An 18,521-nucleotide genomic window follows, 5' to 3' on the forward strand; every position below is an offset into this window, starting at 1 on the left:
TGGCTCTTTTAATCGTTGATTAAAAAACTATTTGTACCTCACGACACAGGAAGCACTGAATAGCTAATGCTATGATGCGTAATGATTGGGAACATGGAAATCTTGTGAACTGGTTCAGGGTGTCATTTAGCAAAATCATTTTGATTATACTTGCTGCATCATCATCTGCGGACATGTCACATGATCGTTCATTCAAGATGGAGATTTATTCATAAATGATCGTTCTTTGAGCATGATGCAGCAGGCACTTTGAGAAGTACTGAGCAAGTTTGAGAGTAACTCAAAAATCTAATTATGATTTATATGCAGATGATCTGTTCATCTTTAACAGTGACATTAATGAATTCCTTTCCAAACAGTTATTATATTCATTATATAGACACAAAAATGATACAGTAAATGCTTCAGTTCATGGAGAGCAGTACCTCATTAGCTGTTGTACACACAGACATAACAGGCCCGTAGCCAGTTAATTAAATGGGGTGGTTCTTTTTTTTTTTTTTCAAAAGTGGAGCTTTTTGCAGTTATTCTCCTTAATTTCTATTAAATTATGAGGGTCAAATATTGCATTTTAGTGACATTTTAAGCACTAATCTTTGCTGCATTAGCTTGTCGGATGGTGATCATAACCATTCTTTTTGATGCAACAAAAAATTTCCAACAATTTTGCCAAAGTGCTTACCCTAGTATTTTACCACAAAATGTTTATTTAGAAATGTGCATTTAAACAGTAAGTTATTACAGTTTTATAAATAATGTTATGAGATTAGAATTTTTAATTTAAAAGTTTTAATAAAGTATGAAAAAATACTTATTTTTAAATACAAATTTATTTTCAAGCATGATTAAAATAAATGATGAATCTGTTCGATTAAAAAAACAACTAAAAAAACATTACAAACTGTAGCCTGTAGGTAAATAACAAACTGGCCAGCTCATTTCCAGTCAGAATTTCTAAATTTGAATAATTAAAAATTAAATATGTCTTAATATTGCCTTCTTCTATCAGAAATTTTCAAAAGTTATGCAAATTCTTTAAGTTATACAAATTCTGCACTTTGTCAGTGAGGGATGGGTCTTTCGAACAACGTCACCTCCCCCTGGCTACGGGCCTGCATAAATGTCCATATCTGAAATAACACCTGTCAGAAACTCCCCATTTTCACATGTAGATCACCGGATCTTTGTGGAGGCAGCAGCAGGAGGCAATCAGGATGAGAGGCAGATGTAGGAAAGGAGGGATGTGACGTCAATTTCTGCAATGCTGTACTTTAAATCCCCAGATAAGAGCTTAATCTGCACAAAATAAAAGTGTAAACATGAAGCATTTGATACTGGAGCAATGAATAAGCAGTGCTTTGATTTGGCCTTGTTTAGGTCTGTTTGATTAAAAGGAAAACTCTCCAGGACTAGATATATATCCCTCATATTCAAGTCACATACAGATGCTTCTGTTCTTCAAAGCTATGCCTCACCTTTTTGCTGCTTTTCGACCTAGAATAAAAGAAAATGTTAAGAAGATTAGACATGGCTCAGGTAAAGGAAATAATTCATGTGTGATCAGTAAATAAGTTAAATATATAATTTGATTATTATAGATTAATATTTCAATTAAATCATTTACTCACAAAACGTTCTTGTGTCAAGCACAATATTTTGAAGAAAGTTGAAAGCCTGTAACCATTGACTTCCATGGTATTTGTATTTTTTTATGGACTTTCACCTTTCTTCACAATATTTTAAATATTCAACAGAAGAAAGAAGTTCAAACATGTTTGGAACCACTTGTGAGTAAATAACGAGTACAATTTCACTTCTGGGTGAACGATATCTTTACGTTTATGTTGATTAATGCATACATTTTATTAAAATTCATTATTGATTGTCGAATCTTTCTCGATTCTTTTTATAATCGATTTTTTCTTGCCAAAAAATGTTTTACAAAGAAGAATGAAGTTAAAATTTAAGTTTCCCAATGCACTTTTTGTAAAATTTAATTTATTTTAATACAAATATTACAAAATGTTTACAAAAAATATTAAGCAATAAAAAACTCTAAAGTTATATCTGGTTATATTTAATAATCCATTTATTTTTATAATGTTATTAAATTTTGTTTTGTATCTTTGTTTGTAATAAACAAAGTTACAAATGAGTGCATCAAACTAGTGATATCCTGAAGTCACACTGAAGTAAATTTTCTACTAATATTTTAACTGCTGTAACATTCAGTAATTTGTTGTAATATTTGATCTAAAATCATTGCTGTTCTCTAATTTGTATTACTGTGTTGTCCACAAAATATAGGGTTTTAGTTATTTTGTAAAAACACTGCTACACTAGCGTGGTATAGGTAGGCCCACACGGAATCTGTGCGCGCAGAAATCCTCAGATTTCCACAGCTTTTTAGCCCATCATTGAGCTTCTTTATTTACATGTGTAAATGTGTGTACATTTAAATTTATTCTGTTTTTAAATGAATTTCAGTAATGTTATTGACTAATGAAAATGTTCAAATTTGTTTTTTTTTACAATACAGTTTGTACAGTAATACTTTCTGTATTTTAGTAGATATATTATATAAAAGACTTGCTTTGTTTAGCAATTCAAGTGGATCTCATTGGATTTGCACTGTAAACATTAAATAAAAGTTAAAAGGTATTATTTTTTATTTAATATATTACGTTTTTAGTTATGATACTCCCAAAATCATTTCGCATAAATCTGCAGATTTTAACAAAATTCTGCGCAGAAATAGCAAAAACTGTTCACAGATTCTGTCTGGCCCTTGGTATAGGACAATAACTGAAATTGCTTTAAACTACAAAGTCTACATTATTTTCTGAAAAAAAAAAAGGGTTTATAAATTGTTCTCTCATTTGGATCTTATTTGGTTTGCTATTAATTACTATTTCAGGGTAAAGAAGGAAAGAAAATGTAACATTAAACATAATATAAAATGGGTGACGCATAATAAAGTAATTTGTAATCAATTAATTTCTTACCTGCAAGAAAACGTGGAACATAATGCATCATTAACAGCATGGACAATATAAACCCAATGACTGTAAAATACCATATAGTAGAGTCAGTTTCTGTAATCAAAAAACAAAATGCTGTATTTAATAGTGCTGTAAATATTATATAATGGTATATTAGGTTTACCACCTAATGGTTAGTTGTAATATTTAACATAAAGAACCTTTAGGGACTTTACGTTTGAACAAATAAATCAGGTTCACCTGTAACTATAAGGAAAAAACTCTTTTTGATTGGGTTGAGCAAAGACTTATGGGAAACACTGCAGGTGTACTGATAACCAGAGTTCTCCAAGCCAGGCTCTAGATAGAGGAAAGCTGAGATCGAATATGTGCCATCTTGATTAAGTCGATGACTGGAGTGCCGAACACTCAGAAACGAAGGCATAGGGTTTTCTCTGTGTCTCTCAAGATACCACTCAATGTTTACATCCAGGGGATAGTAGCCTTCTGCATCACAGATCACCTTCTTGTCCTGACCAGCTGCCATAGACAAGGCGTCGGGTACATTAAGAGACACACGAGGCTGTTCTGTAGAGTAAAAGACACACACGCACGCACGCACGCACGCACGCACGCACGCACGCACGCACGCACACACACACACACACGTTTGTGAAAAGTGAATACATTACATAGGTTTCCATTCATTTTATACTGTCCAAACCGTATATTGTATTGCCCTCACCCTACCCTACCCCTAAACCCAACCATCGCAGGAGACAGTGTGCAGATTTACTCTCTGATTAAACTCATCTTGTGGGATTTATAAGCTTTTTGAGAAATGAGGACGTCACCAATGTCCTCATATTTCACCTCCTTTTTGTAATACCTGTGTCATACCTATGTCATTATACAGATTTGTGTCCTGATATGTCACAAAAACATGTACACACACACACACACACACACACACACACACACACACACACACACACACACACGCACACGCACGCACACACACGCACACACACAAATGTAAAATTTGGGTTTAATATAAAAGTGAATAAATACTTAGTAATATCTGAAAATGCATTTTCTTTTAGGTGATTTATGTTGTATCGAATGTAAAAGGCACTGACTTCAACAATAAATATAAACTGGATAAAGCATTGGCATCACACAAACAAAAAACTCATCTAAATAAAATTATACATTTGAGTTTCGTTAAACATGCAGGATTTTTTCCCCTTTTTTTATCTTAGTTCAACTGATCTATTTTGTTAAACATGCAGTTTTTTTTTTTTTCTTAGATCTATTGCCTCTTTTTCAGTGATTTAGAGAAGGTTGTTTATGCCTTCATCTCTACTCGTCTGGATTACTGCAACGCATTGTATCTGGAAGTGAATCCGACTTCTTTCTCTGGCCTGCAGCTGGTCCAGAAGTCAGCTGCTATTAAAGATATCAGCTGCTTTTAACTGGCACAAAAAAGTGACCTTATTACACCTGTACTGATTTCACTACATTGGTTACCAATCCTTTTCAGAATTCAGTATGAATTATTGTTATATATTTTTAAATCTATTCATGACCTGGCCCCAAGTATATTTCTGACCCAATATGTCTACGTAAACCCCTGAGATCTGTTCGCTCAAAGGATCAACTATGTCTGCATGTTCCACGATTACACTTGAAATGTGTAGGGGTGCCCAAACTTTTTCGTATGAAGGGTCAAAAAAACAAATATCATTGAGAGCCATGGGCTGAAAGTAAATATGCCAAATTATATTACATTAAAGTTGCCATAGGTCATTTCCTAACTTATTTTATATACTTTTTAAAAATAAATAGGAAACATTTCTTTAAATTGTATATTATGCAGTACATATTTTTATAACTTATTAAACAAACAATCACATTTATAGCACAGTACAGTTTAATGCTACATATACTAGTCAATGAGAATCTCCCTGTGCCTTCATTTGCTCACTGATGTCTCTCTACATTTTCCTCTATCCAACGGGTGACAGTATGTACATTTTGTAAAAATCTGATTCATCTTTACTGAAACATTTAATTTGCATTAGCTTTTTGTAGCTTGGCAAACAAACAAACAAACAAACAAACAAACAAACAAAAGATTACATTAAATTATAAATGACTCTTTAAACCAAAATATCTCTCAAAACCATCTTCATTATTCTCCCGCTCTTTTAAGATGAGATGGCGGGCCAAATCAAAGGTTATCATGTGCCAATGGACCCTAGTTTGAGCATTCCTGTATGTAGATAATGTTATGCCTGAGCAGAGCATATTTATTGATTGTTTTCTTTTTAAATTGAATGCATTCAAGTCTATTTTTTAAATTAAAGACATTTATTTATTTATTTATTTATTTTTATTATGAACATTTAAGTCCAATGACTTAAAAAAATTTTAACTTGGCACTGCTATTTTTTTCCATCACTGAAATATTGGTATAGTAAAAAGTGACATACCATTAAATGTTACATTTATTGATAAAACTGATCTTACCACTTATGCTAAGAGGAATATCATGGCTGCCGTTGAGTGGAGGAATCTTCACAGAGCAGACATACGTTCCCTCACTGCGTTTTCTGGTAGGCTGAAGTTTAAGTGATGCATTTCCACCTTCAATGGCCTTCACAGTCACTCCACTGCCTTCACTCTTTCCAGTGAGGCTGGAGTAGCTAAAAAGCTTTATGTGCTTGCCATGACGCTGCAGTTTCCACTCCACTGTTACTTTAGGCAGTTTATCATCCACTGCAAACTGACAGTGCAGCTCTGGCTCCTTTAAGAATCCCACCTCAACAGAGGGTGTACGGGTCAAAACAACCATTGCAGCTGGAAACATAAGGATGACAAGATGACAATAAATTAATAAAAATTAAGTAAATCTCCCATTAAATACTAAATTCTCATCAAGGGCGTCATGGTGGCGCAGTGGGTAGCAAAGTCGCCTCACAGCAAGAAGACTGATGGTTCGAGCCTCGGCTGGGCCAGTTGGCATTTCTGTGTGGAGTGCATGTTCTCCCCGTGTTGGCGTGGGTTTCCTCCGGGTGCTCCGGTTTCCCCCACAAATGTCCAAAGACATGCACTATAGGTGAATTATATAAGCTAAATTGTCTATAGAATATGTGTGTGAATGAGTGTGTGTGTGTGTGTGTGTGGATGTTTCCCAGTGATGGGTTGCAGCTGCAAGAGCATCAACTGTGTAAAACATATGCTGGATAAGTTGGCGGTTCATTTCACTGGGGCCCCTCGATTAATAAAGGGACTAAGCCGAAAAGAAAATGAATGAATGAATATTTCTCATCAAGGTAGTGTTTTCAGGCTTTTTTGATTTGCTAAAAAAAAAAGCAATATACAACTGCCTAAATATGACAAAGAACGTTATAATCTTTCTGTATTTTACAAGCTAAATAAAAAAAACTACTGCCAAATTAAGAAAACGACAACCAATTCGATTTTTTGCATTCAAAATGTGAATAATGTTGTCAGCGCCAATGGCATAGTGGTTAGTGCATCAACACATGCACTTCGGTGCTCACAGCAACCAGAGTTTATGCCGATCCTTCCCCTCTCTCTCCCCTCTATTCATCTATGTATTATTTAAAAAAAATTTAAATAATGTTCTGTTCATTAGAGAATGTTTTTGTGTTTATATTAATTCAAAAATGATAACTACAAGAAATAAATTATTTTTTACAAGTTTGATTGAACTAGTTACACTATTAAGAAAAAAAATGACAACAGCCAAATCTATTTTGTACTTTAGAAAAAATATCAATATTATCAATGTTCTATTCATTAAAACCAACTATACTTCTCATCAAAACAGAGCCTTTTCAAAATGTTGATACTTATTCTAAAGTAATAACTGTAAGAATACAATCTTTTTAAGGATAAATTAGTAACATTACTTGCATATCAATGATTGTTCATATAAAGGCAACAACCTTTTCTTTTACATTGAAAATGTAATTGATGCAGGACGATGGCCTCACAGCAAGAGGGTCACTGGTTCAGTTGGCATTTCTGTGTGGAGTTTGCATGTTCTCTCCGTGTTTGCATGGGTTCCCTCTGGGTGCTCTGGTTTCCCCCACAGTCCAAAGACATGCACTGTAGGTGAATTGAATATGCTAAATTGGCCTTAGTGTATGTGTGTGAATGCAAGAGTGTATGGGTGTTTCCCAGTGTTGGGTTGCGGCTGAAAGGGCATCCGCTACGAAAAACATATGCTGGATAAGTTGGTGGTCTATTCCGATGTGGAGACCCCAGATTAATAAAGGGACTAAGCCGAAAAAGAAAATGAATGAATGAATGAATGAATGTAATTCATGCTCTATTTTTTCAAGTGATGTTATTCTCAACATATAAAGTTTTTAATAAAAACACGTTGTTAATATCTCATGTACATTTGATTAGTTAACTGATGTTTTTTTTCTCCTGTTTTTAAGAAGGAAATGCTCCTGCTTCAGTGTTACCTGATGTTGTCAGAAGATCCCCATCACTGATTTTCATCCACTGTAGAAAGTCCAATTTTCCCTGAGCAGGAGTTGCAGGTGTGTGTCTGAGGAAGGTGGTGATGACCAATCCTTGTGTATGACGTAATGTACAGGTGAACCAGACGTCATACTCTTGTGCTCCTGCAACAGGCCAGCGCATTACTATCCCTCCAGTGCTGTATCTACGGATCTCACATTGTATCATATCCACACTTCCCTCCAAATAATGTCTCATATCCACTTCAGAGCCTGCTTGAAGCAAAGGAACGTGTATTAATTATTTAAAGAAGAAAAACTGTAATAAGGCAAAATTTTCAAATGACTGATGATGATTTTTCTCACCTGTGACGAGCAAGGTAATGGCGGGGTGTAAAGCACTGTCTCCATCTTTACCAAACTGAAGTACAGACTCTCTGTGGATATACTCAGTTTCTACGTGGCCCTCTTCATTTAGATGAACTTTCTCATCCATAAAACGGCAACGAAGCCATTGCACATCACGGAGAGACTGTGATCCACTTACACCTGGTTAAATCAGAAAAATAAATCCAATTAGCAATTTATTGTAAATTAAAACACAAACAACTAAACATAGTACAAGCAAACAGACGATATCTGAACAACTTCACATAAACAACAAGTCAACGGGTATTTCTAAACTAATTTATGTATTTAAATGTATTTGTATCTACATTTATAGATATTTAATTCTATAATTTTTATATTTATTTACTTCGTATACCATAAATGCACTAGACGAGTAACCTACATAAAGAAAAGGACTAAAATAAGTCTACATCATTACGACTCTAAATGATAAATACCTAAGCATAGTAGAGCTAGAACAAGGCCTGCAAAAGTCCAAAACATAATCTTGTCCTAAGGACAACAAGCCCACACGTCTTGAAACGGCCATGTAAACATGTAGCATACTTTCTCTTTCGTTTCACGAAAGTCTCGCGAGAAATAAACAAACATAGATCCACCTTTACGTTTCCACATGAGGGCGATCGAGATGTGCGGCAAGCAGTTCAGAGATCTACTTCAGCAATATGAACAAACCTTTTCCTTTTCCGAGCGATTTCATTTAGTCCAGTGAGTGGGATATACTAATTCATTCAAAAAAGACAATACAACAATGCTGCCAAGGGCAAATTAAAAAACTAAGCCAAAGAAGATAGATTAATTGCTTATTAGGCTACAGCTCACTTCACCTGTCATCTTATATGGCAAGCCGTTTTGACATGTAAATCAATAACCCGTACTAGTATTTTCATGTTACTAGTGCTTATTTTTTAGATACTAGTATCTTTTCGATCAAGTTCTAGTACTTATTCATTAGATTCTAGTGCTTATTCAATAGACAAATTACCATATTGTAAACATCCAGAATGCGCGCCCAGCGAGGTTGCAGAAAAAAAACGGGAGCGCTAGCATTTACAGCGAAGGAATGACATACGATGCGGTACAGTTTGTTGTCTTAGAAATAAGTTATATGGATTACATATTATATATATTATTTACATAATCAGCGTAATTTCAATTTCAGCGTATTATAACAGCTTGTAGAGATAAGCAGTGATTCGGCAAAATTAGCGTTAAAGTGAGCGGCGTTCGTCTGACAGGTCCATTTGCGATAGCACCCTCCCAATGGATATTGCATAAGACGAAATGGCCAAGCATCCAGCCCCAAATATATATCTCTCATGAAACTCCAAGTGATTTTACAAAAGAGAAGTTAAAGGCCTACAAGTCTTTGGATGCCAACAATGCTGTTCTGTGTGGTCATGTGCAAGAAATAATGCTCCATGATTGCCAGATTCAAAACTTTGTAGTGTTGCCAAAGACAAGGAAAAGACGCGGCACTATACAGCCTGGGGAATCATCAATAAGCAAACCAACTGCATTCTGACAGTGAACTGCACCTGTACTGCAGGATATGTGAACTTACACTTTCACATTTTATTCTAAGCATTCAGTGTCCGCAGTTTAATTGACCATATGTAACTGTTTTTGCTGAAATTATTGCTGCGATCAAAAACAAGTAACGTGTATGATTCAGCATAGCGTAAACTTACCTGATAAGAAATGAGAACTGCCGAGTCCAGCATTATTGATTAGGTCGTCACTTCATTCAGCTCCCTTTTAGCCAAAGACGTCTGCGGTTGGCATTAAAAGCAGTGTGGTGTATGTTAAAAGGTAAGTTTTCTATTTTCCGAATTTGCCATCCTACCACACAACATGACATGTTTGCTATTGCAACTGGTCTCTTTTTGCAAGCGGGGACCCGTGTGACGTCATGTGTGTCAAATGTTGGTAATTCCTCTATAGATACTAGTGCTTTTTAAAAATTTACTAGTGTTTACTCATTAGACACTAGTTCTTATTATTAGATACTAGTACTTATTCATTAGATTCTAGTATCTATTTAATAGGGACTAGTACTTCTTCATAAGGTACTAGTACTTATTTTAAAAATCTGTCATTGAGATATAAACTATTCAGCTTTGACCTGCCATAATCTTAAGTCTTCCTCCCAATGAACTCAATCCATCTTTTCTTTTCTTTCGTTTGAGTCGTACAGCCCTAAAAAGATCATACTTTTTGTGTGTGAAAAAAGGAAAGGGGTCTGGATGCATACCTGGTGCAAATGCAATCTGAGCTGCATGCAATGCTTTTTGATGGGCTCCTCCCCTAAGCCCACCGCTAACCCTACCCCTCAAAGTGACGTCATTAGCTCCATTGAGTTAATTTTTTTAAATTATATTTGCTGAACATTTTCAATCAAATGCATAACAAATCTTACAGGATATTCACATTTTAGCATAAATCATGCAAGTAAAATAACAAAAAGAAAGAAGGAGAGTAAAAACAAACCAACAACAAGAGAGGGAATACATAACTACCATAGAGAAGAGGAGTTTAGTTTTTGGAGTATTTTTACAGTTCAGTCGTTTGGCGATTTCCAAAAATCTCATTTATTTTATTATACTATTAGAACTATCATATTTTATCCATAACCTGCAGAATACAAAAAAGGTTTTAACTTATATTTAATATTTAAAAGTTACATAAAAAAACATGCAAATAAAAAGTCATCAGCATTTCAAATTTTTTTCTCCATTGGATTGCGACCGCTGGGGTTATTATGCTAGATTAACATCACAGCAATAGTGTTAGTTGCAGCAGATTAATTTTACAGTACAATGTAAACTTTGACATCTTAACGGCACTGGCATACATTAAAAACAAAGGCCACGACTGAACAAGGAGGATGATCTCCAAGTGGCTCCAAGTCTCCAAAATTAAACCAAGAATAGTCTTGTGCTATGACCATTGTGCTCACCACTCTCATTAAGTGAGATTAACATTAAACAAATGAATAATGATTATAAAAAATAGACTGTTGCACTTTTTTGTGTCGTCAATAAGCTTGTTTGTATAGTTCCTATTGGTGTGTGTGCATCATTGTGTGCAATATTTTTATGCTTATAACAACCTCCGAGCATAGAGGGGGTCGCGAGTGGGTGCTGTAATTTTAGGGGTCGCGGGCTGAAAAGTTTGAAAACCCCTGTTTTAGTCAATACTGCAAAACTTGTTAATGATTGTAAAATAACATTGTAAACCAGCTTCCAACTCCAAATGCAGACACTATTTTGAAGGTAAAATAAACATTAAGTAATAAGGCTGTGTAGGTCAGTCCAAATTATTTTATTATTTTAACACAACATAATCAAGTAAACATGGATGATTGTGTACAACAAAGTTTGGTACTCAATCTAAACCCACTGTAAATACAGAATTGTTGTATGTCCTTCTTTCCACAAATCAAATGACTGTAGTAAGAAAGAAATATAATTCACATTATTAAACCTACAATGCTGTATGGGAGGGCCTGGGTGGATTCAAGACAGGCCACTCAGTGTCTCACTCACTTCCCACAGTTTTTTGGCCACAGCATCATCCTGAGCCTTGGGCTTCACTTTCTGCACGGCGCAGTTGGAGAAATACCTGCCACTCAGGGATTCAATGCCCTCCTCCACGGCACAGTACACACTTGTCTGCGCACCGGCCTCTACATCCTTAAAAAACAGGGTTGTAATGGGTTTTATTAACCTCCTGGTCATTTTGCTGAGATTGCGAGTAAAATCGGAGTTTACAGCACCTGGTAAAACAAAAGTGTTAATATGGAAGATTAGCACTGCAGAATATGCTAACTAAAATGTGGCCATAGATATATACATTAGACGTCGCCTACCCTGTTGTTGTCTATTGGAAGGAATGCGTGAATAGAGCCGCCATTTTTGTACAGGGTAGTGCTCCTTTGAAATGAATGAGGTACCAAGCTGCTGTGGAGGACTGTGGCCACCCAGAGCCAGAGATATACACATATATCTATGATCAGGAGTTTTCCCGGAGGTCAGTATTTTATTTTTTTTTTTAAATTACAAAACTTATAATTTTACATCACTTTTCTACATTGATGAATAAGTGATCGCACAGGCAGTCCTGACAAAAAGCATGTGTTTGTGTATGGAAATGTACTATCCACCCTCCCTGTTAATCTGTGTGATGAAACACAACCCCTCTCCAGAGGGAGCGATTCGTTTGTGAATGAATCTGCGTTATGAACGACTCGTTCACTTAGCCGACAATAATACAAGTTTCTGGCACCGCAGCATCTAGTTGTCATATTTCTTTTGCATTGTTTGCTGATTTTATTCAACAAAACTAGCATAAGCTGAGTATTTAGTGCGAGTTGGTGCTACTTTGCCTTATGGTGAATGCACTAGTGACTGTATTATCATTGATAACATACAAAAACGTAAAAAACGAAATCTTACCTACAAAATGTTTTGCCTTTGTGCTTTGTTTTCTTTGTTTGCTTGTAACTACACCCGTAGACAGCGCTAAAGTCCAGCATCTTCACGTAGTAACACTGTCTTGACTAGTGCGGTTGAATGACACTTGTCCTGGGAGCACTGTACAAATATGGCGGTGCTATTGACGCATGCTCAGGGTCCGTATGCGATATCTAGTGTATATATCTATAAAATGTGACTATTAATGCTAAGATCCTTGTGTCTACATAAGAGAACAATCACTTATTAATTAATATTCTGTTTTTAATTACTCGTTCCAATCCCCTGAGACCTTCAGTCATCTTCAGAACAAATATTAAGATATTTTAGATGAAATCTACCCAATTCACCTTTATCACATGTCTTTGGACTTGTGGGGGAAACGAGAGCACCGGGAGGACACCCGCGCAAACGCAGGGAAAACATGCAAACTCCACACAGAACGCAAACTGACCCAGCAGAGGCTCGAACCTTTTTGCTGTGAGGCAAACGAGCTACCCACTGCGCCTACGTGCAGCCCCAAAGCCAGTTTGCCCAATTATATTTTGGCAGCCTGGATTGCCTTGATGGAAAACAGCATATTCAGTCAGTCAGGAAGTCTCTCAAAGCACGCATCCACAACTGAAAATGCGACCTTTGGTGGACTGTAACAGCCTCTGAAATGAGATGCAGATTCAGAGTTCTACATAAGGTGGCTATTAACAAAGTCCCTTTAAGGCAAGTCATTTCACTCTTTTCAAATTAAACAATAACCATCTATTTAGTTTCATTTCGAAATGTTTGTATCACACAAAATCTGCAGAAACTCACGTCTGGTTCTGGTAAAATATAAATATCAGGTGTTGGTTAGAATAAAAACTCCTTTTAATATACAAAATATTCCTTCTATCGCATGTCGTTGCTTTTAATTGAAACATAATTTATATAAGCCTTTAGGCTTGATAGTCTGGGTTGCTCATGTTGATGCTGTCAATCTGGCATCCTGCTCGTGTGGAGTCGTCAGGGCAAGGGCTGAGTGAAAATGTTTTGAACCAGGAGTGCAATACCTAGTTCAACCACTGGGTGCCAAACTAAATACTGCACCAAGGCCCAATCCCAATTCTACCCCTTAGACCTTTCCCTTACTCCTACCCCTCGTTTTGCGCATTCATGCCAAGGGGTAGGGGTGTCCCAATTCTCTTTAGCTTGAAGGCATAGGGCTAAGGGGAAGGGCTAGATAGGCCTTCGAACAAAGATTTTTCAGGACCACACTTGTAACCAAGGAGTAAGAAAATTTTCCAGAATACATCTGCCACAACGGCAGTATTGCTGAACCCAGAAGTAGTAGGGCTGCATGATTCTGGCAAAAATGTGAATCACAATTTTTTTTTTGCTTAAAATCAAGATCACGATTTTCTCATGATTCTGTTTATGTAAAATAAATGTTATTTTATTATTAGCCTATTCATTCATTCATTAATTTTCTTTTCGGCTTAGTCCCTTTTATTAATCCGGGGTTGCCACATCGGAATGAACCGCCAACTCATCCAGCATTTGTTTTACTCAGCGGATGCCCTTCCGGCAGCAACCGATCACTGGGAAACACACACACAAACACACACACACACACACAATGGACAATTTAGCCTACCCAATTCACCTGTACTGCATGTCTTTGGACTGTGGGGGAAACCGGAGTACCCGGAGGAAACCCATTTATTATGTTTAAGACATAAGTTATTTATTATGTTTAAGACGCAAGCTTGTCACCTGTTATTGACAACATTATTAGACCATTTGTTTTCACTGGTAAAATTAGAATTTTGTCATTATCATATTCCTTCTTGCATTATCTTCAACATTATATATTGAATATAAAAAATTAAATAAAATAAAGTTAATTACACTTGTAATTAATTTTTTCTGAAAGATGGTTTTGGTCAGTTGAGGCACTGGTTATCATGCTGATATAGGTTCAGATCTTCATTTTTATAAACGGTACGTTTTTAACTAGTAATTTACTGCTATGAAAATGGGGCGTGTCATCACGATTGACAGTTGCGATTGACAGCTTCTCTAATCGGACTGTCTGAGCTACAGGAGGAGATTGAAGTTTGATTTCTGTGTTATGGTTAGGAGGCCACGATGGACAGAGGCCAGTGGGCTTATTTGACCAATATGCCAATTAAACCTCTACTCTTTTTTTGAAGGACATCCTGGGATATTTAATAACCACAGAGAGTCAGGACCATGGTTTACGTCTAACCCGAAAGATGGTGCTCACCAAGTCCCCATCAATTTACTTGGGCAGTAAGACCCATACAGACCACAGGTTGAACGCTCTCTGCTAGTCTCACTATTTACATACAACATTTACCGTAGGCTTTTTATTTGAAAACACCTAATAAACATTAAAATGAATGTAAATTCCTCTTTTCAGTTATAATTAAGGCATAAAAACGAAGGCAAAAAAAAAAAATAGTAAACAATATACAAGCAACGTTGCAGCAGCTGATGGACATTTTTTGATGTATTAATACTGTGAAGTTTATTGTACCAAGTGATAAGGATTATTATTTTATATAGTGCAGGGATGGGATGTGTAAATATCCTGTTGATATTTAGAAATCTTGCTGTCTTTTTATCTTTTGCTAATATAAAGGCGAGATTGTTGTTGATTGTTAATGAAAAATAAAAACCTTTCTAAAAATTATATGTGTTGTTTATATGTTAATTTTTCATATTTTACAATTGTTATTTCAACCCCTATGAAGATGACAAATACCAACAACCCATTATAAGAGAATTTGTTTTTGTGCTCGCCATAACTTGTGGCTAGGGTCTATGAAAGATTGTTTATTTCTGCAGTACAACATGTATTGTTTTTATTAAATGATTAAAAACAGCTTACATCACACTGTTTTCAATAAATTGTATATAATTATGTATTTTTAAATCTAAGTGCTGATATTTATTTTTGCAAGCCTTTGTTACAGTGCAGATGCGGGCAATCAAATTACAAGTTTGGGTGGTGTGTGGTTGATTTGACGTACAATCGCTTGGTTGGAGGATTGATCCTGCGGCTCTGCCTCCAGCTCCATCGTGTAATCTTTCAGTCTTGTTTTTCAGCAGTTTCTTTTTAACAGTTTGTGCCAATCATCAGGCGTTTTGCATTTAATAGAAAAAGGGGCTGTCGCGTAATCCATACTTTTTTTTTTTTTACAGTCTCTGTACTGCACCTTTAAATATACTGTCAAAACATTTCAGTGGCTTAACTGTAAACATATAAAGCTATTAGGACTGCATGATACAGGGAAAACATGCAATATTAACTCTAATTCAGCCAAAATTACTGTGTCAAGGTGCTAACATTTAGTCTTTAAAACACTAGAAACAAGCGAACACCTCAGCAGATATTCTGACTCTGATTGGCTGTTTTGCCCCTCTCGTCTCGACTCTTACCGTATTGAATGTCAGCTTTGGGTTCACCTTTGTTTAGCTGCTCCAGCCAATAGTAGACCATTGACTACTGGGGAGGTGGAGATAAGCATAGTAAGGCCATCTGATTGGTCAAATGTAGATAACCAATGCAGAAAATAAATTTATCGTACATGTCTGCGATACATATAGTATTATTGCAATAACAATAATTTTGCTATATATTGTGCAGCCTTAAAGGCAATAAATCGGACTTGTGTGTGCCCCAACAACTTACTGTAAAAACAAGTTTGCTCACCTAAGTCTGCTTACATGTTGTGCTGTTGACTCTAATGGCAATACGACACACTTCCTGTACTAAATGCACATCCTAAACTAATGCAGGAGTGAAGATAAAAGTAAATATAGTCGTTTTTACAGTTTTTCTTTTTACACAAAAAAAATCTTGAAGATTCACATGATTACAAATGAACCACTGAAGCCACATTTTTAAAAAGTGGTTCCTTTTCTGGACTTTAAATATATCGGGACCACTGCTGTCTATGGAGGATGAGGGAACTTCTAAAATAGTTTATGTTCTTAAGATGAATAAAGGTTTTAGGGGATTGAAACGACATGAGTGAGTAATTAATAACAGAATTTTCATATTGGGTAAATAAATCATTTAAGTGTATTAGTATGATGTTGTAAAGACAGACCTGGATGGAGGCTGTAACAGGTGACGTTGGTTCCTTGTAGTCTTTTTGCGAGTTCATGAGTGAAGAGAATATTGCACAGTTTGCTGTGTGCATAAATCCAGAAGATGCTCCCACAAGTCTTACCTACTCCAAACTCTTTGTGAGTGCGAAGAGTGTCAAAGTCAAGGTTACCATATTTATGCATAACCGATGAAAGTGTGACAATCCGGCTTGGGGCACACTCTTTCAATCTGTCCAGCAGCAGGTTAGTCAGCAGGAAGTGGCCAAGATGATTGACACCAAACATAAGACCAAAGCCATCTTCAGTAGTGCCCTGAATACAAATCCCTGAAATATAGATGATGATGTGCATTATATATAGAGTTATATTTCTATATGAAATACTGATTTTTGGTGAAATATTTCTTTCCAAACTAGCATCATGATATCAGATGCAATAAAATACAATGTGAACAATAAATATTGAGGTTTTTAATTATATACTAAATCAGTTAAACAGGCATAAGGCCAAACTATGAAAAGTTTGTTACGTATATTTCACAAAGTGTGAGAAAAACCTTGCAATAAATCTTAATTTAAGGTAATACAGAAAAAAGTAATACTTTACAATAAGCATTTCTTACTGCATCAACCTTAACAATTGCATTTTTAACATTTTAAGAATATAGTAGTGCCTATTTAGTGTAACTGCTATCATTAACAAGCAATAGTTGTTTAACAATTTAATTATTAATAAACAGGGTTACTTTTTTCAGAGATTGTAATGTTAGTTATCAAATGGATTCATTGTAAAGTGTTACCAAAACACTAAATTGACTTCAAACTTAAAACTGATGTTTCTAAAAACATTCATATCATTCATATACACACACATACATACGCACATTAGAATCGAGAGGCCTAAGGTAAAATTAATTTATGGAAAATAAATAAAAGGAAATTAGAATTAAATATTTAACATTTACCAAGCACATAATTTTGTATTAACACATGCAAGATACCTAAAAGTAAATAATAATAAAATAAGAATATATAAATTACAAAATAACCTTAAGGGTTAAACAAAACAGCACCTGCATTGTTGATGAGAATATCCAGTCTCTTCTCTGTTTTGAGGAAAGTTTCTGCGAAGGAGCGCACTGATTTCAAGCTCGCCAAATCCAGCTGCATAAACGCCACATTTTGACTCCCACTCTCCTGAATACAAACAAACGCAGAATGTTTACAAGATACACAACAATCATTACATACTTAGTAAATAAATAAAGGACAATGATCTCACTCTCTTAACAAGCGCCACAGCAACCTCGCCCCGCACTGGACTACGGCAAGCCAGAATGACCCTCGCGCCTCTGCGCGCTAAATCCACCGCTGTGGCTCTTCCGATGCCAACGTTGCTACCTACACACCGCCAACGTGAAATGCTTTAAATGATGGACAAGCACCTTGTTTGGCACAGAAAACTAAATGCAAAAATACACAACAAATCGAATCGTTTACCTGTAACGATGACGGTCTTGCCATGAAGTTTTACTTTACTTTTACATTTCGCTCCACGTACATATGCACGAATCACCATAAACACCACAGACATAAGACCCACGATCAGCAACGTCTCTTCAAACATCTTTAATCTAAAGCAAGAGAGAGCAAAAAAAGAAATCAAGCAAGGTTCCGGAGCTAACCGTTTTGACAAACCAGATCAGCCGGTTTGGTAATGTTTGCTCTGTCCTCAGCGATTAGCATTCCGGTTGTGCTTTTTAATAAAATGTCTTGTTATGTCATATAGTGAAGGAATTTCTCTGATATTTGGGCCTTTTTTGAAATGAATACATTAGGATACTTACTGACGAGTCGTACGACTACTGCTTCAATGTTGCTGAATGTGTCGTCTTTTAATAATATTGCCTAAAAAGGGGGAAATAGTGACAAAGATCATGAGCACATCACAAACGCTTCCGCGAAGTTATTTTGGCGTGAGAAAAACCACTCACTTGACAGCCCTCATTAGGTAGGCGGTTTCAGTTTTTCGTTGAT

The 18,521-nt window shown here is 35.9% G+C and overlaps 2 protein-coding genes across 3 annotated transcripts; both read right to left on the reverse strand.

The window, feature by feature from the left end:
- Positions 1–1,100: 1,100 nt before the first annotated feature.
- Positions 1,101–8,430, reverse strand: si:ch211-108p6.4 (tapasin-related protein). Of its 2 annotated transcripts, none has more exons than XM_056473713.1 (8): positions 8,332–8,430; positions 7,850–8,032; positions 7,487–7,756; positions 5,514–5,843; positions 3,243–3,569; positions 3,006–3,065; positions 1,476–1,494; positions 1,101–1,296 (listed from the first exon to the last, which is right to left on the reverse strand). In XM_056473713.1, exons 1-8 carry the CDS (start codon positions 8,375–8,377, stop codon positions 1,272–1,274), a joined length of 1,260 nt encoding a protein of 419 aa, XP_056329688.1. In that variant the 5' UTR covers positions 8,378–8,430; the 3' UTR covers positions 1,101–1,271. The 2 variants fall into 2 exon arrangements, with proteins under 2 accessions (XP_056329688.1, XP_056329687.1); XM_056473712.1 differs by having other exon boundaries at positions 3,006–3,095.
- A 2,772-nt stretch (positions 8,431–11,202) lies between these two features.
- On the reverse strand, positions 11,203–18,444 carry dhrs13b.1 (dehydrogenase/reductase (SDR family) member 13b.1). Its single transcript, XM_056473222.1, has 6 exons — positions 18,332–18,444; positions 17,985–18,118; positions 17,767–17,885; positions 17,558–17,681; positions 16,485–16,811; positions 11,203–11,672 (listed from the first exon to the last, which is right to left on the reverse strand). Exons 2-6 carry the CDS (start codon positions 18,109–18,111, stop codon positions 11,413–11,415), a joined length of 957 nt encoding a protein of 318 aa, XP_056329197.1. The 5' UTR covers positions 18,112–18,118; positions 18,332–18,444; the 3' UTR covers positions 11,203–11,412.
- Positions 18,445–18,521: the final 77 nt, after the last annotated feature.

The sequence above is a fragment of the Danio aesculapii genome, chromosome 15, assembly GCF_903798145.1.
Source record: "Danio aesculapii chromosome 15, fDanAes4.1, whole genome shotgun sequence".
Lineage (NCBI taxonomy): Eukaryota > Metazoa > Chordata > Actinopteri > Cypriniformes > Danionidae > Danio > Danio aesculapii.